At 44.8% G+C, this 27,380-nt stretch overlaps 1 protein-coding gene across 1 annotated transcript in view; it reads right to left on the bottom strand.

Moving 5' to 3' along the window:
- FRAS1 (Fraser extracellular matrix complex subunit 1) overlaps positions 1–27,380 on the bottom strand; it is a gene marked incomplete at its 5' end in the record, with an annotated part of 172,214 nt that overhangs the window by 100,374 nt on the left and 44,460 nt on the right. The window contains 6 exons of the mRNA XM_082315032.1: positions 58–159; positions 784–867; positions 3,561–3,694; positions 4,291–4,450; positions 6,353–6,445; positions 9,527–9,634. Coding sequence (XP_082171158.1) covers positions 58–159; positions 784–867; positions 3,561–3,694; positions 4,291–4,450; positions 6,353–6,445; positions 9,527–9,634 — 681 coding nt within the window. The remainder of the gene's footprint in view (positions 1–57; positions 160–783; positions 868–3,560; positions 3,695–4,290; positions 4,451–6,352; positions 6,446–9,526; positions 9,635–27,380) is intronic.

Raw genomic sequence — 27,380 nt, 5'->3', positions numbered from 1 at the left:
GCACGGGCACAATGATACGTGCAGCCAGGGCACCAGAGGTGAATGATTTTTAACTACCTTCTCACAGGTAATAGAGTCACAGGTCTCCCTCAGACATCGGACTTCTCCTCTATGACATGCACATGCAGTGCAGGCATTTTTCTGCCACTGTTCGCCATGCTGTTCAAAAGGAACAAGTATACAATTGTTACACACTCTTCGTAAATAACCAAATTCTTTCCAGAAATCCGTGCTGCTTATGGAATACGATGGCTCCTTCTGCATGTCTGTATCCAACAATAAACTTTTCTTAAAAAATGCTTATCTCTACATGATCAGCAAACAGGAAGAAGAGGTATGAGGTCTAGATGACACTGTGCTGTGTATTTCTCATTAACTGCAAGCCAGTGAGATTGGTGAGGCCTTAACTACTACTATTAGCAAAACGTTATCGTTAACAGAAAATCCCACATACTTATATCCATTAAATAATAAATTAATTCCAGATGATACAATGAAAGCTATAGCTTGACCTTCACCAGGGCTTTCTGCTTTCCTGCTTCAAAAAAGCGTGAAAAGAAAGTGCCTAATCTGCTTCACCCTGCAAACTTCCTTTCTGCTTGCCAGCAAATTCTTATCTAGTCCTAATTTCTTTCAACTCTTTTGGCTTTCCAGGAAGAAAAAAAGCAACGGTTATACTAAGCTATCAGTGCTGGCAGAAAGTCAGATGTCACGGAGAAGGGAAAGAGAGATGTGCCAGAACTTGTGAACAACTGCCTTCTGGTGCGGCTCGTCAAAGGTTACCTGGTACACTCTTCCTGACACCGAGCAGGGCTTTGGAACGCATTCTGGGCAGCATTTTCCAGGAGACATAACCATAACTTCATCCTAAATAGAAAGCAGGAGAGACAAGTAAAATAAGAGCATGAATAGTCGACATGGGGCTCAGCATCACCGCCTGGAATTCCAGGCATTTAGAATCTGTGTGATAACCCACAGTCACTCAAGGCTTCATTTTGGCTCCAGTATCTGGGGGCAGTCTTCACAGCACGAGATCAGCGTAGAAAGCTAGAAAGATATTTCCTTCACCTCATTTTCTGGGCTTCTTTGGATGGCAATTGAGGTCCAAATACATAGATAAGTACACAGATGCAGATAAACACATACACACATGAGATAAAGTACATATATTCAGGTATACAGATATACAGAGGAAAAAAAGCATATATAAAGCTATGTAGCACATTAAAGCATGAGACAGAGAAGAGATTTTTTTTCCTGGTACTGCCACATTTTGAGGCTTTGAATGTGTGATTTACACTCGCCATCTCTCAGGCATTTGCAAAGTTTTAGTTAAATCCATACAGCATAACTGTCTGTACAGGTGTTAAATTATGCTTACAATTGGATTATCCTAATTTAAACATTTTCATGACTGATTTAAATCACATTGGAATAGGCTGGCACTTCACATCAATATAACAGTTCCTGCATGCCTCCACTCCACCCATCCAAAACGTGTCTGCAATTCTCCTGCTGCAATTTCACGTACATCCAACGATTTGGAGTAGTACTGTTCACCAGCACCTCCCTCCAGCCACATCAGGATGGCCGGAAAACCGACTTGTGGACCAAAAGTAGTGTTGAAATGCCAAGCACTATTATCTCATCTGCTTTGCCAGTCAGATCACTGGCTTTCAAAGAAAGAGTGGAAGACTTTGTATAGAAGTTATCGACGATACATTTCCCAGCAGAGTTAAAAGAACTCTGTCATGGATTTTGGTGGGATATGTAGCGTGACATTGAGGTGCACTCCTGCATGCAACAAACATTTTTGAAGTTCCTCTCCCTCAGCACCCAGGGAAGGGCACGGTTATCTGAAAGACGGAAGATGAGAGTTTAATACTGGGAGAATTTATGTATTTGCTTTTGACAGGTAGCGGAGAATGAAAAAAGTGACAGAGATAAAGGCACATGCAAGAAAATGTTAGGCATGATGGAGAGTAGAACAGGATCCTTGCTCATCCTGCCAAGGTCCCTTCCACCGGGCACCTTGGTAGGAAATATCTGGAACACCATCAGAACAGGCTTCCTGCTGCGTTAACTTGGATGCTCTCGGCCAATTATTCTCAGATACATCACAGCGACAACACAGTTGTTTCTGTTTCCACAAATTAAATCCTAATGATTAGCTGATTAAACATGAGTGCAATCAGTCAGCAGATAACATCAGTCCATTTGGAGTGGGAAAGGAGGAATCTAAAGCAGGCATAAATTTGTTTTAATGCACAGTACTTAGTCAATGAATACTAATTGAGTATCTCAGGACAAAGCAAAACAGAATTAGCATGCACAGAAATAGGTGGGCTTTCCTTCTATCAAAAAAGAAAAGCGTTAATTGCACAAACATCTGGTCCAGTAACAGAAAGCTGGGTAAGCATCAACAGGAAAAAAAAAGTTTAGGACTACTGCTTTTGTTTTTCTCAGTGCTACAGGGAAGTATGCTCAGCCAGAGCAGGCATTTCAAGGGAGCTTCTGGATTCATCATTGGAGTGTGGTAATAGAATAAAAAATATTTGGGAAACGGCAGCTCCTAAAACATAAAGTCAAGGTCAGAAAGAGGGATTTCCAGGGAGCCAGTTCCTGCATTTCCTTAGCATGGCATGCTGTTGTAACAGAGCACGCCAAGGTGCCCAAGAAAACTGGTACAATGGGCCCAATGAAAAGAAATCCAAAGAGCATAGTCACACCCTTAAGCACTTCCAATATAGTAAAGAGATTTCAATAAATTGAGTCACTTGTACAGAGTGTGGAGTAGTGGGTATTAATTTTCTGCCGTTACTAACCCCTGTGTTAACGCTGTTTATAATCTTGTAGTGTTTTGGTTGGCTTGATCACTGCACAAGTGCTGAGAACTCGTCATCTGTCCACAGCAAAGACCTTGGAGACAGAAATGTCCCAGTTCTCTCAACTGGACTAAAACCGTGAGGTACTACTTGAGCTTGCCTAACTTATCTTACTGGGTTTGCTGATTTCTAAACACAAGTACCTGCAAGGAATAGTGCTCCAAGACTCTTCTTTCAGCTGAAGTTGTCTTGTATTTCTAAAGTCCTTAAGTCAAAAGGGGAATTTCATCCACATTTGACTACTTTCAACTGTATTTCTAGAGTTCTTGTGAAAAAAAAAAAGTAAACAAGACCTGCAAACCAAACTTTTCAGCTGCAAACCAAACACTGAAATTTGTGAAGATAAACTCCCATTAAAAATCTTGTGCTTTCATTCCTTCCCTCACACCTTACGTCATTTTTTTAGTATAAAATAAAAAGCAGTTTCTTTAGACAGTATTTGTGTTTAATTAGCCAGCAAAGGCATGGTAAGAGTAAAGTGGTGGGGAAAGAAGATATTAGGGAAGTGACACAGCACGTGTATACTGACAGACTTAATCGTCACTCCACATCATTTCCACACATCAAAACTCCCTTTTCCAAATCGCCCGCTTGTCACACGGAAGATTTGCCTGCTAATTTGTACATCTGCAGGAGAAATGACAGCCACGAGTAATGTCCCTGACGGGTCCTGACCTGGCTGCACAGTAGAGGCTGGCAGGAAGCTGTGGAGCACTGAGTCGCGCCATCCCTGCAGACGCATTTGGAGCACCGACCAAGGCGCCAGTCCTCGCCATCCTGGAACAAGCGTCCATCAAAGGAGCAAGGCTCTAAGGGATATGAAAACAACGGGGTAATTTTCTTTTCCAATGCCCTTTAATCCCTTTCCGTCACCCATAATTAAAACACAGATTTTGTGCATCTCGGAATTCAAAATTCCGGTTTGTCGAAGCAGGTAATGACAGTAACAATTCCACCAGTTTTTAAGGGCTTTGGACTTGTGAATGAAGAGCTCCAGATGCACTTCTCCCACTGGACCCCTATCAGAAAAGGTGTCCAATAGCTCAGGCATTTTTGGAACTTGCAGCCCAAGTCTGCAAGTGCCAAAGGTACCCTCAATACCTAGGATATATCTGCATCTTTTTTTCCAGATTTTAATCTCCAAAAATAAGGACATATTAGGCACATCTGCTCACTGCTTAAATCTTATCACTTCATCTTGGCCTATAGGTGAAGCCATTAAAAATGTAAATATGGTAGCAGGACAGAAAGAGAATTAAGGAACACGCTTGATGCCAGCGTCTTCCCAACAGAATTGAACCAGAAAAGAAAAGCTTTCCAGATTTGGGACTAAAAGGAGACTTCCAGTGACCTACTGCTCGGATCAATGACGCCAGCCAGCGCCCCGTTCACACGCAATACTCACCGCCACGGCCCACGCATTTGGGACAGCAGGATCCCTGAGCAGTGTACGGCAGCTCCCCTCGTCCACAAGCGAGGGCTGGGCAGGCGGTGGGGGTGCAGTTCACCTTCCCGTGGGCACAGGAGCACCGGACACATCCAGAGCTGGCCCACTGCGTGCCGTGCTGCAGTGCGCAACACAACCAAAGGCAGAGAAAACACATGCGTGAATCCAGCTGCCAGTGAGACCTGTAAATATATCTTCTCCCTTTTAAGATCCCCCTACACCAGTATTAACTTTACTTTTTTGCAGGCCCGGTCAATCTTTGCACAGTGTAGCCCTTACTCCTGGCTGCAGTTGGGGCAAAAAGTAAGTTAATACTGGTAAAGTAGTAAACCTGGAGATCAGCCTAATTTTCCTTCCTGTTGCAGAGTGGCATCCAGCAACAACCCACTGCAAAAGACCCAGGCCGTTGGATACACCCCCTCTCCACTACAGTTTCTGTAGGGCAAACTCAACATTTAGAGATGTGTTTTCTTTAAGAGAAATATTCAACATGGGCCCCAACACACACCTCACCACGGTGGCCAGGTGAACACCGCCCGCCCCACATACTTAACACACTTCACTCTGAGTAAAATCTCATTAGATTTGCTTATTCATTAACGCAGAAACAAATATCTCTACCCTGAGGCATGGTGAGGAAAAATTGGCCCCAACAAGAAATACGTTGGTGTATTGCAACGCTCTCCAACAAACAGAGAATGTTAATTTCTACAGAACATGCAATATTGAATTAGGCAGGGAGTAAAAAAGCTCTTGCCAGATAGAGGATACAGATCGATGGAGCTACCGCTAGGGCCAGTGTTGCTAGCTAGATACTTCTAGAATGAAGGTCCAGTCATAAAGCATTACAGTGGGTTACTGACAAAAGAGAGAACTTCTTCCTTCGGGAGATCCGTGCCAACCATCAGGACGAGACTTTGCACTGACAAAAAAATTGTTTAACGACCACCTCACGGTGGAATTGGGGTGTGATATATGACTACAGGTACAAATATGCCTGTAATCCCTGTGGGGATGCCTACTTATTCACCTGACTTGTGTCCCAAAGAACAGCCTTACAGAGAGCCAAAACCCGAAAGCTGCAGCAAGAATACAACACAGCAAAATGCAGCAACAGCAACAACAAGAAGAAATACGATGTAATATGATATAATATAGCATCACCCAAATCACAAGCACTAAGAAATAGGAGAAGAGAATGGACGTGCTATCCCTCCTATTCCAGCCCTCGTCTAGCTCGTAACAGATTCATGCTGGTCATGCCTCCCACTGAAACAGAGGGTTACAACATCCATCTCAGGTGTAGACTGTGAGGTCCAGATATTCAAACGTCTCTGGGCATTTTAGCATATTTCTTAAGATTTGGACCTGACTTGCCTCTCGTCAAACAGGAAAGTCTGTAAGAGACCAGACGCAGGACTTGGGTTCACTGTTAAGCCATTTTTCCACGTTTGCCTATTGTTCGACATGATTCATTAACTACTACCCATGAATCTTTATTTTTTTCTTATCTGTAGACACTTATTCTTATTGTTTTGGCCTTTCAGCCCCCTTAGGTGAAACCGCATCCTGGAACCTGCTTCTTGAATAATTCAGGATTACAAAAGACATAACCCAGGGCGCACAACAGTAATCAATCTCTACCAGCATAGATGGCTGCTGAGAGAAAAGCCTTCTTTCAGGATAGCTAATATATCAAGTTCACTGTGCTTTGCTCCCCTCCTAACATTACTATATTGGCTCAATCATCCACGGAAACAGCAAAGCGAATGAATGAGAGGGAATCTTTCTCCCCTTAAGCCAAGCAGGACACACGATTGCTCAGCGACACATTCCCTTTTTGCAAACCCTGCCGACCAAACTCCCGTTATATTACATTATCTGATAGTGACAGAATATAAGCCCAATGAACTATGCTTCTCCCACACATCAGCTAAGCATCCTTCACTGACGTGAACCAAACAGAGAGCTAAAAACTGGAAAGGATTGCCACTACCGAGGAACATGACAGAGCACTCACGCTGTGGATCTGTCCTTCATGCTGGCAAAATCCTTTAGCTTGGGACGCACACTCGGGGCAGCACTTGTTGGGGGCTATTTGGAGCACTTCTCCCTAAAAAGAGACAAGAATCCAATACACAGTTCACATGAAATAGAGACTTTAACATGAAGGTAAAGACGTGGGGCCTTGCTGGACCCAGTGCTCTCTGTTTAGAGAAGAAATGTATTAAGTGAAATATATAATGCTGCTACACCTGATCCCTTTGTTGAGACGTGGCACATCAGTTCGCTGTATTTGACATTTCACCATCAAAACAACAGGAGACTTTACACCCCTAATAGTACAATTAGGAAGTCTCCAGCTGAACTAGTTTTCAAAGCAGAACAAAGAATAGAAAGCACTTATTCAAGACAAAACCCAAGATGACCCACTGAAGGACCTCAGAGAAACGTGGTACAGATATAATTTTTTCAATAGATAGTTTTCTACATGTGCAGGATGGATGTCAGTCTAATATTCTGCCACACCAGAAACGCAGCTGGCAGGCAGAATGAACGCGCATCCATTAACTGTACTTCTTTGGCTCAATGATCACCACCTTTTTTTTTTAATAACACTACTTTAAAAATAACTGAAAACTACTGACTGCTTCCAGCCACAGCGGAGTCAGGTGATGCTACTACCGCTTTGCTTTGCATGTCCCAAGGGCTTAGCAAGCTGACCACTTGCTACGTCCTGTTCAGCGGCAGGGAAAAAGATGCTGCTGCTGGAAGCAACTCATCAGGCGAAGGGGAAAACACATGGGTGAAGACATCAGCCAACACTGGGAAGGATCATGGACTCCCAGTGCTGGAGAATCGTATTTTGTAAGGGTGCCTGTCGCTGATGGCAACTGGACACGAGGGCCTCTGGCACCGCCTGAGGTACCACAGACCTCAGTATTTGCCTCCCACAGCTAATAACAAAAAAGGACCGAACAATTTTACTGATGTGAGCGTGGTAGCTGGAGAGGGAGAAAAGAGAAAACCAAAACCAGAGGAGAACACGTCAGGTTCGGGATGCAAAATGTAGAAAAATATTATCCATGAGGTCACCTTCTTCAAAATATTGCAAAGGTGTTTCTCAGGAGACACGCTCCATCCTTTCCACTTTGAAAGGGTTCGGCCAACGTCTAAGGGATTCCTGCCCAGAAGGGAGTCATTATTTGCTCTGTTATAATAAAAAATGAGGACACTGTGATGTCAAAAAATTGCCTTACCTTTCACCTCTTTATTTTTATGATAAAAACGACTGGAATCAATTGAAATGTCACAAGTTTTCTTTCGCTGTTTTCTAAAGCAAACATTTTGATTTTTCAAACCGAAAAAAGTTTCTCACTTCAAGGTTTTCTTCAATGCCGTGTCTTTTAGGAGGTGGCAAACAAAATTAAATATTTCACTTAGCTTCAACCATTAAACCCTATTCAAGTGTGATCCCGCTGTGGAGAAACTGTTCTTGGTTGTTGGTTTGCCTTGGTTCACACAACAGAACTACTGTTTGCTGATTTTCCACCTACTCAAAGCACTCGGTATGCACAGCAGGAGGTTTTAAATACAACTGTTTAGAACACCGCTGGGTATGCTTTTTGCAAAGACTGCTGGTTTTGTTTATGCCTTGTTGCTGTAAACAAGATCAGCAATATTAGCATCAATCTCATAATAAGCAGATAAGAAATAAACCACGGGGAGGGATGGCCATTTCTGACCTTGTTCAGCAGTGCTTTGTTTATGCTTGAAGGCTGAGCGGATTTTTTTTCTTCTGGGATCCTTGATGATCCTTGATGATCCTTTTCCACATTTAAACGGCCAGACCTTTATGGAACACTTAAACTCTTTGTCTTGAAGATGACCCGCATCAAGGAGTCACACAGGTTCATTTTGCACTATCAATCTATTTCCCTTTATGAGCTTTAAAGTTGCCACCTTTTCATTTATCCAGTTTTTTAAAATGAGCAACAACATCTTACCTAGCCCACTCATTGTTGGGTGTGCCACAACAGCACTCTTTTTTTATTTCTCTCCTCTTAAGCACAGAAATTCCTAGTATTTCAGTCTTGCTCTAATCAATACACAGTGATAATAATGGGGAAAACCAGTAAAAATCAAAATTATTTCCTCGTTAATGCTGTCGTATTGGAAAACATTTTAACCTGCTTCGCAAAGCCATATAATTATATTGGCGGTGCCTCTTTAAAACACTAATTTTCATTGTCAGTCATGCGTGCTACCCCAGTAATCCAGATGCTAATGCAAGACCAATTCCATGGCCAATTAGCTGTAACCATTAATGAAGGCTCAGACAGAGAAAGATAAAGAGGAGACAATGAAAGCTCAACAACCATCACAAGGCAGAAGAAACTGAAAGACAGACAATCTCAGCTCTGTTGTTGTTCATCAGAGTGGAAAGCGTCCATCTGCACGTTTGAGGGAGACCCAGCTCCACGTTCAAATGAAGGGTGACTGGAAGCTGGGCTCATGCTGGGAGGTCCAAACCCAGTTCAGGGGGCTTCCTTTGGGGACCAGACCGCCCTTGGAGCACAGGCGGCCCGCAAGCTGTTCCAACACCAAGCCTCTGGCTGCAGCGTGGTGAAGGAGACAAAGACTTCACGTGCTGTTTTTTGCCTGTGCGTTTCTTACACAGGCTTGCATCGACGAAAAGTGAAAGGGCACAGAGATTGTGCCTGACCCTGGGCAGTCACACACACCCTGGGAGGCGAAAGGGGATTTCACCGCACCCTCTTGCTTCTCCCAAATCCTGCTGTGAACCAGACCCTCGGGTTCAACGGGAGCTGCAGGGAGGCAGCTGAGCCCGGAAGGTTGATACGGCAGCTGTCACTGCGGTGTACAAAGATAAGCGACCAGCTCACCTCTGCCAGTTCCTCCGGGGAAACACCTCATGCTGCATCCTCTTTTTGTGTCCCTCTTAATACAAGAGGAGCTTTGCTTCCACAAGGACTGTAGGGCCAATTACCCCAACTGCTCTCACCCTTTCTTTCCGTATAACACAGTGTGGCGGACCCAAACAAGCATTTTGCAATAGTTATATATCGCAGGGGTTTAAAGCAGGGGAAGGCTGGGAACTGCAGAGTGACCTGATGGTTCTCCCAGCACGCAGAACGGGTCAGCTGGCATTTGGACAGTTGCAGCCCCTTACCTTCTGAAAGTCACACTGAGGGTCTTTGCAGACGGTAGGTTCACAGGTGACAATATTGTTATGGCAACGGCAGTCTTGGCAAGAATCTGGCTTCCAAATTGTGTTATTCTGCAAATAAACATAAGTTTTAAATTAGACCATTACAGCACAAGGTGTGCGCTATTTTACGCAACAGAAAATGGCTCAAATAGCTCAATATCAACAGACTGGAAGAGTAAAGTCTGCAACAGACCACCCCTCCTTCCCACACGCTCATCAGGCACAACTTTGGTATTATTCATTCCATAACTTCAAACACGCAGCTGAAAGACAAGGCCATGCACGACAAATAATCAGCCACAATAGCAAGATAATCGATAGGACATAACCTCCAAAAACCCCAAGGTGATTATACCATCTCTGGGAAACTTGCAGGTAAATACTGACATGCTTGAATCTGAACGAGCTGTTGAATTAACATTAAAAATTTTCAGTCTGCAGGATCATGGAAATAAAAAACTCTCACGTCAAAACCATGATATAAACTGTGCTCATTACAGTAGGCTCTAAGATGGAAGGAAAGGTCTGAAGGGCCTAAGATGCAATTAAACTGATTTAGTCAAAAATGCTGAACGTGTGGCCAGGTACAAACAGGCTCTACCTGGTCACGCTTCTTCCAAAACGTCACGAAGGGGACTCCGAGCAAGCAGACAGTCCAACAGATTTGGAAATAGCTGTCGCCACCGCTCGATCAGTGCACCCAACTGGAACATCCACAGCTAATTCCCAAGGGTTGTCACCACCCCTGCTCGACCCCTTTCCATTCCCTCCGCACCGAGGTCATGATCCCACGCCGCCACCGTACTTTCATAAGGCAACTCGGGCCCTCATCCAGTTGCTTGGACACTTGCCAGACTTCTCCTTCTCTCCCGCCAGTTTCTCCAAGGTCTGAGCAGCGACTTGGGACTCATTACTCTCGGTAGGATGCTTGGAAAACAAAGCCTTCCTTCTCTTTACTCCTGAACACTGACATCCAGCCACCCCAACATCAAACAGCATCAGCAGCATCCCAGAGAAGCAGCCAAGTCTGCCTGTCACACTTCTTTTTCTGCCTGCCACCCCCTTTCCTATGAAAATGTCCTGCTCAGCTCCTCTGCAGCATCCCTTCACCCACGCCAAGTATCCTTTCTCTGACAATTTAAAAAAGCAACCGGGAATTACGTACTCAGGTAATCCAAAGGATACAATTGCTACGTTCATATTTAATGATCTGTTTTTAAAGGCCTTCAGTTAAATCCACCAAAAGAAAATGGAAAGAGGAAGATCAGTTTCTCATCTGAAAATCTCTTTTCCGTTAGACAACCACTGTGCGTACACCAGCTTAAATTTACGCCGTAGAGGAAATTTTCTTGTGCAGTACAGACAGCCACTATCCAAGCTATTAAGCCTCATTTTTAATTGTTTTGAAAGAAGACCAGACTTTGCCCCTCGTTTACATAATGTAGCGATTTACTCCCATAAGTCAATTTACTCACAGAGTAAAGTACGACTTAGGCGAATTAAGATACAAAAAGATGCTTAACAGTTTACTGCTAAGAGCACATTTAAGGCTAACTACTAAAACTGTTAAGCATAAAGATAAAACACTGAAATGTGCCTTAAAGGCCCATAACCCAAGGAGGAATGGTCAGCTACCTGCTACACCACTTAGACACGCACAAGTCTATGGGGCCCGGTGGGATCCACCCAAGGGTACGGAGGGAGCTGCCAGAAGGGCTCACCAAGCCACTTTCCACTATCTATCAGCTCTCCTGGCTAAGGTCATGGAGCAGATCATCCTGAGTGCCCTCAGGCGGCAGGTACGGGACAACCAGGTGGTCAGGCCCAGTCAGCACGGGTTTATGAAAGGCAGGTCCTGCTTGACCAACCTGATCTCCTTCTATGACAAGGTAACGCACTTAGTGGGTGAGGGGAAGGGTGTGGACGTTGTCTACCTGGACTTTAGTAAGGCCTTGACACCACTTCCCACAGCGTTCTCCTGGAGAAACTGGCTGCTCATGGCTCGGACAGCCATACTCTTTGCTGGGTAAAAAACTGGCTGGATGGCGGGGCCCAAAGAGTGGTGGTGAATGGAGTTAACTCCAGTTGGTGGCCGGTCACCAGTGGTGTTCCCCAGGGCTCAGTATGGGGGCCAGTCCTGTTTAATATCTTTATCAATGATCTGGACGAGGGAATCAAGTGCACCCTCAGTCAGTTTGCAGATGACAGCAAGTGTTGATCTGCTGGAGGGTGGGAAAGCTCTGCAGAGGGATCTGGCCAGGCTGGATCGATGGGCCCAGGCCAACTGGGTGAGGGTCAACACGGCTTCGGGCCGGGTCCTGCGCTTGGGGCACAACCACCCCAGGCAATGCCACAGGCTTGAGGAAGAGTGGCTGGAGGGCTGCCCGGCGGGAAAGGGCCTGGGGTGGTGGTCGGCAGCTGGTGAACATGAGCCAGCAGTGTGCTAAAGTGGCCAAGAGGGCCAGTGGCAGCCTGGCTTGCATCAGACATAGCGTGGCCAGCAGGACCAGGGCAGTGATTGTCCCCCTGCGCTGGGCACCGGTGAGGCCGCCCCTCGGATCCCGTGCTCAGCGCTGGGCCCCGCACCCCAAGGCGGCCATGGAGGGGCTGGAGCGTGGCCAGAGCCGGGCAGCGAGGCTGGGGCAGGGGCTGGAGCACAAGGCTGGGGAGGAGCGGCTGGGGGAGCTGGGGGGGCTCAGCCTGGAGAAGAGGAGGCTGAGGGGAGCCCTCATCGCTCTCTGCAACGGCCTGAAAGGAGGCTGGAGCCGGGCGGTCTCTTCTCCCCAGGAACAAGCGATGGGATGAGAGGGAACGGCCTCAAGTTGTGCCAAGAGAGGTTTAGGTTGGATATTAGGAAATATTTCTTCCCCGAAAGGGCTGTCAGGCCCTGGCCCAGGCTGCCCAGGGCAGGGGCTGAGTCCCCATCCCTGGAGGTATTTCAAAGATGGGGAGATGTGGTGCTGAGGGACATGGTCTAGTGGTGGACTTGGCAGTGCTGGGTTAGCGATAACTCAATGATGTTAAGGGTCTTTTCCAACCTAAACAATTCTATGATTAGACTGCTTAATGAGAGCAAAAAATAAAATCTTGAAAAATCTGGCCACTTGCTCAGGCACTTACACAGAAGCTGCCGGGTGCTGCACTCTTCTGAAAACATAATGTGATGTACTACAAGCCAGCCTGTGCAAACCATGGGGAGAGACATTTCATAGGTGTCTGACAAGGCTTCACCACGCCTGCGCGACTGCAAGAGGGCACAGGCAGAGGTGGTCTCTTCTTTGACCCATCCTGCATCCAGGGCAGACTGTCGAGTAGAAAAAGCCAGTTGCCTCCCCTCTGAAACTGCGCTCTTTGCCAAAACAAAATGGCTTACTCTGTGATGCTGGATCAAGAGTGCAAACCTGCGAACGGTGGGATAACCAGAAATACTGCTAACAAATCCTTGCGTCTCTTCACCACTTTACAAAAGCATTGCGCTCGTACCAAACTCTGCTCTTGTCGTGGCAAAGTACACGCGCAGGCAACGAACACCCTGGCAGCATCAGAAGTTTAAGGAGATTCTCTGTTAATATAATGATGGTGGCAACACTAACCTTAATAACAGCAAGAGATGGCAGTAAGCGTACAGCCCCTTGGGGCGAGATATCAACAGGACAACGAGAGATGGTAATTTCTGCTCTGGTGATACAGCTGGTTCTCCCCTTGCATACTCACAGCTGTGGCTGGAGAACAGACACCCTGACTTTATCTCTGCCAGAAGATTTACGGTACAGTTACAGAATAAATTCAGGTTAAGTTACGTGTGTGCCAAGCTTTAGCTAACACACGCACCGTAGTTAACTCATTCTGCTCTCTTTTAACAAAGCTTTATCATACTCAGATCCACCCTAAGACTCCTAAAATCATTATAATACCCAGAATTCCTAACATCTTTCCACTGGCAAAAGGCGATGTTTAATCTGTTTGACGAAACCATTAGGTATCTTTATTCATTTATTCCTTCGCTTGTTTGTTTCCAGCTGGAAGGAGAATCCCAAAACAGTAGGTGGCAAAGGAGAAAATCTGCAAGAAAGATATCAACGCTGAAAAGCCATCTGCGTTTTAAAACGGGCAGCTCAGTGCAGGGTGAGGCTGTTGCCTCAAAAGCCGGCCACGGGGTAAGCACTGGGCACAGGGAGCGCAAAGGGAGAGAGCAGATTTAGCGCCTCGTCACTTGGCTCTCCTAAACCTTCACCCTGTGGCCTCTCTCCTTCATTAAAAAAATAAGAAATATTTCCATGGTGGAGTAACAGCCGAAGGACATGGCAAGAGGTCAGCACAGAGCCACCCTTACTCACATTCTGAGACTTAAAGGCTCAAGATTCTGATAAGAAACCCCCCTCTTAGGTCTTCTCCTTCCCCTATTTTCTATTACGGTCTAAGCAGGCTGGCTCCTATCTGTGGGCTCAAACCAGCTTTTTCTAAATCCACCAGATAGACACCTGAAAGCATCTGCATGTGCCAGTGATTCCCATTTGCCAGGTATCAGATCAAAACCGGCACATCTCTGCAGAGGTTTTAAGAATTGAGAATCTAGTTAATAGTCAGGAAACTACTACCTGAGTTTTCAGGCATGAGAGTCTTCCGTGCAGTTCACAAGTCTTGGTGTTCAGCTCTTTTGACAGTTCAACACTTAGCTTAAGATTCCCGGCTATGGAGCAACAGACCTAAACTCAAATTTGGAAAGTCTGACGACAATTAAATTGACTGGTTTCTCTACAGGAAGGTGGGGGGTTTGTTCTCTGTAATGCTACCAAACGTCTGAATGTTACAGTCACAGTAAATTGAGCAAAATACAACGCTCTGGCTATCAGCCATTTGAAGTGCAAGGCCACCTAATTCCTTTGAGATGGGAGGGAAAAGCAGCACGTGTACTTCAGTCACACGGTGGAAATCCATAAAAGAACGGGGAGGTTGTTGCAACGATTAGTTTTCGTGGGATTCCTGGCTGCTGACTAGTTTAGGATCACATTTCAAACTAATTTTAATGCGTTCCCTGTTTACACGGAAGCGTGTAGCTAACAGATGCTACTACAGAAAAACATAAAAAGATTTATTGGCGCGTACACAGAGCTCTTACAACCTGGAGAACGCAGACTGCCCTCGCAGACTGTGAAGTGGGTATTTTCATTATTCTTTTCGACTTTTTCATTTCAAACATGACTGCCGCTAAGGCAATCAAAGATGGGCCAACCGCTTAAGAACGTTCTTCCCCGTTTTGCCCTTAGCTAGCTGCGAGATCTTGGTCCCCCCAAGCTAGGGCAGCATGTTCCAAAGTGACACAGAAGCCCCAATATAATAAGAAAGGCTCCTAAGTCATTCTGCTGATAGCAACTGAGATACTAATCACCCAGCTGCAAAACGAGGATCCCACCTACCTGTCCTGCACTCTGTAAGGCTTCGTTACTCTTACTTACAAAGACACTTGAAAGCTCCCAGGTATTACCGTTTAAAACATAAAGCAAGACTTCTCAGTAGACACTTAAAGAGCTTCTGTAAATCCGCCTTACATCTTCTCCAAGGCACTGCACCTCAGTGGACGAATTATCTGCTACAATTTAAGCGCTGAATTCTTATCCTGTTAAGAGTGTACTTTTATCAACGACAATTTAAGGGGCTTTTTCCTTACAAGTACTAATATAATTAACAGTATAAATAATGAAATACTGTGCACAGAGCACTTTGAAGATGGAAAGCACTCCTTAATTACCAAGTAGTGTCGTTATAATTTATTAATTCTTTGGATTTCCCCACATCAAAAAAAGAAACGATACCTAATTCAACTGAATTTTAAAACGCCACGCCGCAAAAAGGAATATCTACGTTACTTGGCTGGTTTGCGGAACGGGGGCCAAAAAAGCAAGATATGCTCGCAAACCTCTAGAGCTTGCAGGCACCCAGACACGAGACGAAATTAAGTAAAACCCAAGGCACAGGAGCACAGTGCAAGCACGTACCGGGGTTGGAGAATACTGATGAGGATTTAGAAAAAGGCAGGAGAGAGAGCAAGAGAGCTGCGCGTTAAGAAAAGGCTGAGAAGAGAAGGAGGCAAGAAAGCAACCAGCAGTAAAAGCAGGGTTGAAGCAAAGAATTAGCTAAAGAGACAAAGAGCAGAGACAACGTGGAAGCGGGAGCCCAGAGCAGCTGTGAGCACTCGTGGTTTGCTGTTGCCATGCTGTCATATTAACCGGAGCACATAAAGACCTAAATCTCTTTCACCATGTTCTTTTTTACTAGTTATACTCACTTCATATGGCTGCACCTGTTCCTCCTCTACCTCAGCAAAAAAAAAATGCTCAACAAATCAAAAATAATCGGAGCCTGCTATTAATATGTAAAAAGCTTCGGTAATTTGATCAGATGCTGCTTAACGTGGGATATCATCGCACTGCATAACAATCCGTGCTCTATTCTGGTGCAGTGGCTGTGGAAATAAGCAGCATACAACAGCTGGTTTGTGTCCTACCCCCAACCCCTTTCCATTTCTTACGGCTTCATGACAATATTCCGTCAATCCAAAAACTGTCACTCGATGCTGGATTGTCCTCTGCAGCACTCCAGACTTGTAAAGCTGGTCGTCTGCTCAGTGGTATTGCTGCAATTACTAGACAGGGCAAAACCAGCAGTCTACAGCTGAAGCCGTAATATTAGCCAAGAATCAAGCTTGAAATTTTTACCGTCACGTCGAGAACAAGGTGGTTGTTATTGCTTATCATGTACCCTACTAATTACCTTTCCTGCTTTTATGAGAAACCAGTAAAACCCATGCAATTCACTTTCAAAGGAGCTGCTGCGTCCCCGGGCCGCCAGACGCATGCGAGGGTGGCACTCCGGCTTCGGGGAGCGGGGAGGCCGCAGCACGGGGAGAGGGGCTGCCGCTCCGCTGGGACCGGCACCGACAGAGCACCCAGCCCGAGCCCCCCCCGACACGGGCGCCGGGTTGGATTTACTTCACAAGTCGTCCTCCGCCGGAGCGGAGGGAGGAAAGGCAGGTATCCGATGTCCCGGAGGAGAAATACCAGGCTGCTTTGCTGAAATCGTAGGCAGAGCCCAGAGCAATTACACTTTTGGTAACAATTACCAGCATCACCCACCGGCTGCCAAGTGAGGAGCCTTGGCAGCTCGATAACACCGCTTTCATTTATCATTTCCACTCCAATTAGTTGACAATACCGGGCAATTGGCAGAATAAACCCAAATGTAAGGGAAGCTGAGAGAGTGCTATGTGGTCTGTGGGGATATCCATTAATGGAGCGATGAAGAGATGAAAGTAATTCAGAGGCACATAAAGGATTCCTAGTGTCCATTTGGGTTTAGACTTTATGTTTTATCTTTTGCAAGAGGGAGCTGTTGCCGCCGCCGAGTATGTTTTCAAATCTGATATGTGCTCACATATAATAAAACCCCCTTGAAAATGGGCTTTTAATGGGCTTATTCCAGCATGCCCACAAGCAGAACAACATAGGAACGGCTCCGCCTCTGAAGCCAAACAGAAATTCAGCTGATCTCAGTGGAAACGGTTTCAGCCCTACACTTCTAGGACAGAACAGAGCAGTTAAGGCAAAGCGTACAGCTTGATTAACAACACCTTAACACAAACACACGGTTTCAGGAATCGGGAACTATTTTTCTCCTTCTTCCAACTGGGGATTATAAGTTAGACAAACTAAAACAAGGTACTGTTTTCATGGTTCACTAGTCTGATGCTTTTCTACATTTTCTAGCTGTTACATCTTTCACCAGTTGTACCAGCCTTGTAAAAAACAAGAGTCTACGAAGGAAATTTCCCAGTAGTCCTAAGCTATTTCAGGGATGGGAAGACTATGATATTCTAAGAGATTCTTAAATTACTTAGGTGCTGTTGTAAACTTTATCCTATCTTTCATACAGACGCAGAAGCAGTCACTAGGCAAGGGCTCACGTGAATTAAACGCACAGAGCGAACAAGGCAGACGAATTAAAACAACGGTTTAAAATCACTGGTTCTAATCATGGTTTAAATCAGCATACAGATAATCTTTATTTAGACCAACAGGTCAATTGTTTTCCTGCAGCAGTGTTCCTCTACAAAGGTTAATGTCTTTTGGTTGGTCACAAAGCAGATTGATCTGTAGTCAAATATATCCTTTATAATAAACGCTGCACATCGGTTCTGCCCTGGAAGAAACCCTGCTACCTATAATCACTTCAGGGACCGTAGCTTACCGCATTTTTATTCCGATTCTTACGCATTCCTCCCCCTTTCTAATCAATTCATATCAGCACTTCTATAATCAAACAGCAGTACTCTCTCTGAAGTAATCTTTATTAGTTAAATAACCTCCTCTGTAATGAGTATGTGAGGAAAATAATTTTAGGACAACATTTTGCATTTAAAAGCTATAATTAAAGGTAACATAGTTGCATCACACAAAGTTTTTAGACCTAGTAGATCTCAGCCCAGTTTTTACCATTGAAAGAAGGCATTTCTCCCCACGCTTTTTAACCCTTCGCTTTAAAGGAAAAAGGATAAAGCGCTCGAATACACTGAAATAAATAATTATGCCCTTGGTCCCTGCATAGAGGGCTACCATTGCCAGAGATAGATTTAGCGCTGTATTTGTCCCATATATTTACTGAAAAAAAACCCAGAAGCTCAACAGATTGACTTTTTAAAAAACGGTTGTAAATACATCCTGCTTGGTTTTCCTCCTTAATGTACACGAGTTTTAAAAATTACAATATGCTTAAGCCTTCCTATTGGTAGTCAGAATTTCAAAAGCGTTTTTTCAAAACAACTTGAATTTAAATAAAGAGAGCTGTTCCAGTGTTCAATCTTTTAATTTATGAGTTTTCTGCTCCAATTCTGTTTTGAATTCCTTTTGCATTTATACATGCAGATACGGGACGCAAGCTGGAGTACGTCAGACAGTCCGTTAAGCACATGCTCAACACTAGCACCGATAAGTAATGGATACCTGGGAGATCGCACTAACACTTGCTCTCGCTCGCTCTCACACACACATTCCCCCCTTCTGCACTTACGTCCAAAACCCAAGCAACATCCAAGGACTTAACTTGTCCAGCTATCATATTTTGTATTTCATCTCTTCCGTGGGAGCAGTAATTTTAAATTACTGTTATGGTTATGGCGTAAAAAACAGGAAATCTCTTCACCTGGTTGTAAAATCAGCACCAGAAGTAGCGGAGGAGAAAGGAGGAGGGAGGATGAAAAGTTTTGAGTTTCTCTCAGCGCTGCGTTTGGTTTTATTATCTGGGAACACAGACAACTTGAAAACATTACCCCAACCAGAGAGAGCCTCAAGACTGTGCTTCCTTGCATGTCATCAAGCCCTCTTTCCCTCTTGAATAAGAATCTCACTTGTATTCAACATCCCTCTGTAAACCAATAGAGAATTTCGAAAGGAAAAAAAAACAAGATTAAACCCCACAATTTTAACAACATGCCCCAGACTAGAAGATTGCATTTCTCCTGAGGCCTGGAGGGTACAAAGTTGGTTCCGTTTTTAAGCTTTTACCCCCAGTCAACACAAGCAGGAACTTTGTTTCCTTTTTCTTTTCTTTTGAACTGAAATCATAAATTATCTCCTCTTTTCATGACTTGAATTATAAGGCACCTCTTAACTAGTTAAACACAAGAGACCTCCCAGAAAAGAGCAGTATCTGGCAATACACGGTTGTTTCACACTTGGATACCATGAAGCCTCCGGTAAGAAAACCCACACCCAAAACCGTACAGCACCCAGCAGCGTGGGAGGAAAGCACCCAGCGGCTCTGACCACCTAACCACGGACAACACAGCCTGCTCTTAAAACAGCATGACAGGGGTTAAAAAATGAAGGTGTGATTGCTTATGGCGAGTCATTTTTGCAGAGCTCCATTCTTCCTCAACTTGACTTGTTTTACAAACATTTTCTTAAGCACCAACAGCGTGGCAGGAGCAGGAACACCTCGCCCAAAACAGCTTGCAGCTTCTTTGCAAACTTTCTTCGCATGTTGGGTCCACCTAGAAAAGGATGAGGTGAACAACTACTAGTAAAAAATAATTACTAGAAGGGAAGGGGTTGCAATTTTAACACCATGGCACACAGCGAGAGCAAAGATCCATTTTTGCCCAGGAGCTTGCTTGTGACAACAGCCAAAATCAGACAGCTGAGAATACAAATACAGAAAATGATACTTCTTCCAAAAACACCCGCCTTGCAGTTTACAGTTCAGCGACTTCCCAAGTCAGGAGTTGTGTTTCTGCATTTAATAATTCTCATGGCTTTCTCCTCTGTGAATTTCTCCAGGCTCCCCTTGAACTCACATAAACTTTAAGCATCGACATTTTACAGCCAGGTTTTAGCACTTTATCACACACGGAGTGAAAAAAAGCATCTCCCTTGCAGAGAACTAAAGCCTGCACCGTGCTGTTATGAAAAAGGGACAAAAACAAGGGTCAGGCAAATAAATGGCATGATAACGCACACCGGATCCTTGCCGAGAACAGGGATTTTCCCCGGTTGGCACCTTAGGGTAAGAAGGAGCAAAAAAAGAGAAGAAAGAAAAACCTAGAAGACCTGCACTCAATTCCTGTTTCTGCAGATGACTACTGAGATCTCAGGCAAGATGTTTCTCTTCTCCGTGCTTGCACTGCCCTTCCCGTCCTGTGTCTGTCCAAACTGCAAATTCCCTGGCATCGGGACCAGCCTTTCTTACGCCCTTCTCCAGCATTTGGCATCGTCTGCTCCGATCTTAAGGCCTGAGAAAGAGCCGATGCCACGGTGGCTCAACTGAGCCAGCCAAGAAATGGCAGCGCTGCCGGTCCATGCCTGACCCCGCTGATGCCATCGGGCCACGAGCAAAACCCTCGCGCACATGCCTTTGCTGCAATAAGCTTGGAAAGGGCACACCGAGGAGAGGATTGTTAAACAAGAAAGTGGTTTTTTAGTTTTTCTTCCCTATTCTTTTGCTACGAATTTTATCCGTGCCAAATTGTGTGTCAAGTTTGATGAACGGCACAACCAGCAATTCTCCTTAGCATCCAGAATAACATTTGGGGTCCTCCCACTGGTTTCTTTTTTTTTTTCCCCTTTACTCAAACAGTTCCTAACCTGCCAGCTGGGAAATTTCAAACACCCGCCCCAAAAATGACTTCTGAATGGATACCATACCCAGAGAGTTTGACTGAACAGCTGTTGAAAAGAAGGGAGGTAAGGGATTAATTTAATGTAAACTTGATCAAGGCTTTAATTATAGCGTTTATTACCATATAATGGCTATCTCTGGAGCAGCAGGAGACAGTCTCTACCGTGCGATGCTCCGGCATGCGTGCAAAGCACGCGGGTGCGCCTAAGGCAAAGCGCAGCTTGACCTGTCCGAGAGCACCGAGGAGGTTACGTTCTACCTCCGCAAAATGCTGCTGCTTGTTTCAGAACTGAACCTGTGAAAGCAAACATCCAACACCGAAGGCTGCAGAACTGCAGGCAACCGCTGTCAACCAGCGTGCGCGGAACCGCAGCCTGAAAATAATCATCGCAGATTTGAAATTGGCCATTAAATCGACTTAATCCAGTGCATATATTACAAGGGATTCCCTGCAGAGCACCGCCTGACTCTAACCTCTAGGAAACACTGCTGGCCTTTTGAGCTTTTTTCTTTTTTTTACGTTTTCAAAAGGAGGAGTGGAAATCCTCTGTATTCCCCACACAGATATGTCAAACGACGAAGCGATATTGCCAGCAGGATGCGTAATTTCAAATTCACCCTGTCGTGCTGCTGAAATGCAGGCTACGGTGGGCCAAATGCTTCAGTGTTAACTGTATCTAGCCAGGGCAGAATGAGCAAGGCAAGCTAAGCCTTTTATCCCATTTCTAACAAAAAACCATCAGGGCATGAAAATCATGGCAGCTCAGCCAGCTGATTCGGCAAAGAAAGAAAATAGCCTTCAGTAAAAGTCTCTTGCAACAGGCCCTCCGAAGTATTGTACCAGGTGAAACATAACTCTATTTCTACTTCTTGAAGGCAACACCGCACTCCAGAGCAATTTTGCAAGCCACTTTAGCCAATATATAGGTATCTCCAATTCCAAGCTGGATATTTAGGAGATATCCTTTCAAAGTGCAAAGCAAGGAATTACGTGCCTCGAATCCTACTATTGTTACTGTGGATCCAAGCACAGTTATCTCTCATACAGCTCCCAGAAAATACAACCCTTCATGTCCTTATCTTCAATCTCAGCTCCCTGTGCAGTAGATTAATAAACTGGTTCTCTCTTTCCTTTCAAAGGTGGAAGAGGACCCCTGCAAAAGGCCTGCAGAGTCATTAATCTTTGTGAACAAAGACTTCATTACTGAACAAAAATTATTAGGAAAGGCCCGTAAAAAAGGGGATTTTGCAGGCTGTCTTCACATCCTCTAGTGCTGTTTCAAGACCTCTGGTTCCTTGGTAACTGTCAAGATTTAACAAGGTGGTAATTTTATGACCAAACAAATTGGAAATAATGGCAGGAAAAGGTATGTAACAGCTTAGTATTTTACTCAAATACACAGGCGCCGTGTTGCCTTCTGTTACAAATGATTAAATTAATTGACTTTGGCACATAGAAACTCCGGGCTTGAAAACAAAATTAGGCTTAAATTATCCTGAAAAGGGCAAAGATGATATATGTATTTGTGTGCTGCTTTTAAGAAAAGAGGTCTCTTTTGCCCATTTTTGATAGGCAAGATGTAATAAAAAACACTGCTTTTTAAATGCTTCATACCATCCATCTTTTGCCTTATTTCCTCGAGATTTTATAAGAAACTTTCTGCAGAGCAGTGTTTAGCATTCCTCCTCTCCATATGTTAATCGGGTAACACAAAGAGGCTTTTCTTCCCGTCTGCCCCACACAGGGAGGGACTGTCTTGAGGAACTCACCTCTGATGAACCAAAATACTGTAATAACTGGATTCACAATAGCAACGTATAGCGTGGGTAAAGAACACACACATCAATCTATTAAATACGACTGCTCAGCTCCTAAAGGATGAGTACAAAAATTCATTTGCAGAAGCAATTGGCACAGACGCTTGAACACAATCAGCGTGTCTGGCAAGAAAGGGGGAATTTCAATCAAACAGTCGGTTCAACAACAATATCTACATTGAAGGGTAGCGTCAGGAGAAGGCCGCAGCAGCAGGCACAGCAGCAGAACAGATCTCAAGGCCCTGGCAAATGGAGAAATACAGTTTTCCCAAATGATCAGCCTAAGCATCCTACAATGAAAGAAGTTCCTCCCTGAAGTGGTTAGAAGGAAAGGGAAGAGCTGCTGGAAGGCAATATCGGGGTGGATGGGGGTACCACCTTGTGACAGGCTGGTATCACACCCGAAAACCAGCAACTCCTCCAGCAGTACATTTTTCCTTATTGCTGCTTGACTTAGGGATTACATCTGTCCAGTCACTATCTGCATTATCAGCACATTTGACTATCTGGACAGTATTCAGGAAAACATTAACACAACCATTTTACCTTGAAATATGCCAGAACTGACTTTCTTTCCTGGATAACTTAAAAAAACAACAATAAAAAAACCCAGGTAGTGACAAATATTTTCAAAAACCAAAACCTCCCGCTGTAATTTCAGACTGTAACTCCCAGCAAGATTACTGCTGGACCGGTAGGGAAGACATGAAGAAAGACTTCCCTGTGCTCATCCCTCCATCTGCGTACACCACAGGGAAAGCAATGATCTCCTCCAGCACACTCGCTACCACGGGGATCTGGTGTAGCAGCATTACGTATCTCACTTAATACGTTTGCTCTCTAAACGGAGAGCACTGCGTCCAGCAAGGCCGCACGTCTTTACCTTCATGTTAAAGTCTCCGTTTCACATGAACGGCCTATTGGATTCTTTTATCTTTTCAGGGATTAAAAATTGCACGTGCCTGTAATTGTAGTTCAAACTGTTTCCAAGACACGCGCCGGGATGGCGATTGATTATCGGGACAGATCAAGAGTGACAGTGTGGGAGGAAGGAGAGAAGCAGCAGTTAAGCAACATGGTCCTTACTATTCACTGGGTCGCACGTGCTCTGAAAATGATGATTTTTTTTACAGTGACCACAAAGCGTACACCATGCAAAATGAGCTGAGGAGAATTACAGCTCATTATCTCTTGCTCTACGAAAGAAGGAATTCCATGGGTATAAGGTTACCCTGTCTGTTTTGACTTCATTGCCTCCACATGCATCTCTGTTCACAGAAGGTTTTGCTACTGATCCGTAGTGAGACGAGACCAGGCCCTGCTGAGGGAACTGTTTAATACATTTTTTTAATTCTCTCTAAATTCTTTCCCTCCTCTTTATTCATTATCCAGTTTTTATGAACTTTTCTTTCTATATTGCACCATTAAATGACAAGAGCACAGGCTTGCACGCGCAGCTAGCTGGAGCTAGAGAGAAAGGTGAGCACCACCTGGTACGCTGCCTCGCTCCGCAACACCCCGACTAATGAGCAAGATGTCGCTTGCCCTGAGAAAAGCCACTGCCAAGCATCCTCGATGAAATCTTTCAGTCAAGCTCCTACTAACCAAAAGCAAAGCACCTCGTTTTGATGGAGGGCACATTCAGCAGCAGAGTCAAGCGGTCACCAATTGCAACACGGATTCTTAAGAAGAAACACGCAAACCTTGCCGCGATGCAGGGAAATGCGTCCGCTTCGCTGCAGTTTCACCCTGAAATGATGATTTCTCAGCAGGACAAGAACCACCTTTCCATACCTCAGCTGGGCACGCAGTACCGCCATACTCCAGTCCGACAGGCTACTGACGGCAAGCCCAGTATTGTTCTTTTTTAAGGTTATGAACCCATCCGCATCCAATGCCAAACATCCTTTTTTTAACAACAAACCCGTAAGCTATGCAATGCTAAAATCACCATCCATCAGTATTTTCCCTAATATAAATCAAGAGAGACTGACTTGCAGGACTGAAAACACTGACCAGATCTGGTCTACACCCTGAAAGGCAGGCTGGCACCAGGTAGTTAGCATCAGGAAACACAACAAAGGTTCAAGAGGAGCGAGCAGGTTGAGGGAGCGGAGGCAAAAACTGCCGAAAAACGCCTATGGAGGAGTGGTCTTTGCCAGCGGGTGCAGCAAAGGCAAGAAATAACTACAGGGCTGGAAAGGATGGTCAGACAAATCATGAGCCATTGCTTTTCAGGGAGGTAGGGATAAGAAACAGTTGCGAAAGGCATTTCAACTCCCTCTCGTGAGCCAGATAAGAGGAAAGCAAGAAAGAGGGCACGGTCGGTCTCAGCAGGAGAAGCACCATTGTGTTAATTAGCATGATTGGCCGCCAGCCAGAAATAAATCATATTATCCACTGAGAAGTGGCAGCATTCGACAGGAAATAAATTGCAGGCGTCGTCGGGCTCATGCTGGAAGAGTTAATTTTGCTTTCATTATTCAGAAGTGCTACATAAAAGGTCATGGCAAAAAAAATATTTATTTAAAATTAAAGCCCTATAATCCTATCTAAAGTGTATTTATTTTCTCGATGTGTAAGAATGTGTAACACCCTGCTTTTATGAACTGCTCTTCCAATGTAGTGCCAGGGAGATGTCAGGAGTTGCTCTGCAAATAAAAACAATCCGTACTTTGCACATCTCCAGTTTGCTCCCTTTACTACGGTTTTTCTCTATAGAAAAGACAATTTTACAAAACTTGACTGTCCAGAAAAGAAGCAAGCTAAGGGACAAAGATTACCATAACCTCTACAGCTCATGCACATGAACTTTTCTCTCTCACCCCCTTCTCAGTACTTAACATCTTGCTCAGAATAAGTCTGTGGTAAAAGCTCGGCAACAATTTACATGGCAAGCCCGTCATGGCGACTGCAGCAGCAAGGGTAAGAAAGAGCTCAAGCACTTATTTAGACTCTGGAAAACAGACCGGGTGGTCCTTAAATCTCTCCAATGCTCACGGTTTAAAAAAGGGACAGTTTTATATCAAAGCACTTTATTCCTTCACTGTAGTGCTGTCTTAATCTACGAGAGCCGCTCTGTGAAATATTTAGCAGAGGCAAAACATATGCATCCCTTAAGGTCAGGCTGAAGAAGAAAACGCATCTTCCCTCCATCCTCAGGCACGCAAGAATGGGCTGAATATTATTGAAAGCAACACCTGAGAATTTGCTTTTGTTCATCATTTTAATTCTGTTTCCTTAATAAGCTTAAATGAATGCTTCCTAATGTCTTTCTCAAAGCACGTCTCTTGGGTATATAAAGCCTCAGGCATCCATGTCCACAGGCATTCAGAGACAGGAGAGGAACAGAGAGCTTTCATCACATCACTCTCAGTGCTGCCACGGCTATTTGCCAGTCTGAAGATTGCTTACTGACACGGTGTGAGCTAATTCTTGTCGTGCTACTTCACGCTTGGCTAGAAATAATTGCTGCCTCGTTACAAATTTAATAATGACACTGTGATATGGTGTAACTCTTCTTTGCAATTTTCTTCTCTTCTTTTTTTTTTTTTTTTTCCCCCTTCTCTTCTTAAAGAAGATATGAAACAGATTAGCTGTTACACAGTCCAGGTATTTTTAATTAATGTTTTCCCTGGAAGAAGGAACCCCCACTTTTCAAGATTTTGCTCAGGTAGTTTTTAGAGGGCTTAGGAAACACCTCCACAATGCTTTTAACTCCAGGTTGCTGCGGGATCCTGATAAGGTTTTTAGTTTTATTTCATCTGCATCTACTCTGAGAAAGTCCGGGAAGAAACCCATGCTTGCTGTCTGCCTATACCCTGAATGATTCACAGCTTCCCTGAAGAATGAAGAGATGTAGGAAAAGTGATACAAGAAACCCTCTTTAGGGAACTGTCCTCTCTACCGAATGGGTTCGATATGACTAATTACAGCGTGGGGAGTGCGTTTCCCATTCCCCTCTCACCTATCCATCTGCTCACAGGAAGGAGTACAGTCCGGAGTTGCAATGAAGCAGGGAGAGCGGGGCATTAAATCTACCTTGCACCTCCACCACAGGCTGTGAGAGGGTCCCGAAGCAGAACAGCTATCACATTCATCCTCTTTTTGGTGTGGGGAAAGATCCAATCCTGCAAGTAAACACACACGCTGCAAAGGTGACAATCTGCTGAGAAAAGGTTATGGCGGGTGGATGCTTTCAAGGGTCAGGAGAAAGCTGGGCTTATCCACTTGCTGCCCAGGTGACTGCCCCAGCATTTTGTTCATCTTGCCATTACTCAGATACTCAGAATAAGAAATCTGGAAGTATCAGCCCAATACACATTAAAAAAAAAAAAAAAATCTATTTGCATTTTTTTTGTCTTTCTCCTTCAAGTTCAGGCCAGTTTCTTCCCGATCCAAGTTTCTGTTAACTCTGATGAGTGCAGAGCAGCCAAGCAGTAACGCTGTAACAGGGCATGCATCGTCTCTTCCTAGGCACGCCGTCAAGCAACTGTCAGGACGCAAAAACTGCTGTCCTCGCCAAACAGGCGAGGTGGCTTGGCTGGCTGATGAGTGCAACGTGGCCTGGAAAACAGTGAGTTTTGAAGAAGGCTTAGTCGTCCAACACCATCAGCTGCAAATGAAATACAGAGAACCAAACCAAATCAGAGGGCAGCCCGACTCAGAGACAGTGAACAGCATCGGATGGTCCAAAGGTACGTACACCTCTCACATCTGCCTCTCGCAAAGGCCCACTTGGGTGTCCAGTAGCCCAAGATGGCATTAAACCCACAGGTACAAGATTTCATAGCCCTTACGAAGTCTGATCAGCACTAGCTGCAGTAGC

Source organism: Platalea leucorodia, assembly GCF_965183815.1.
Source record: "Platalea leucorodia genome assembly, chromosome: 6".
NCBI lineage: Eukaryota > Metazoa > Chordata > Aves > Pelecaniformes > Threskiornithidae > Platalea > Platalea leucorodia.
Note: the sequence above shows the minus strand (reverse complement) of the source record. Positions and strands in the feature narration are given on the sequence as shown.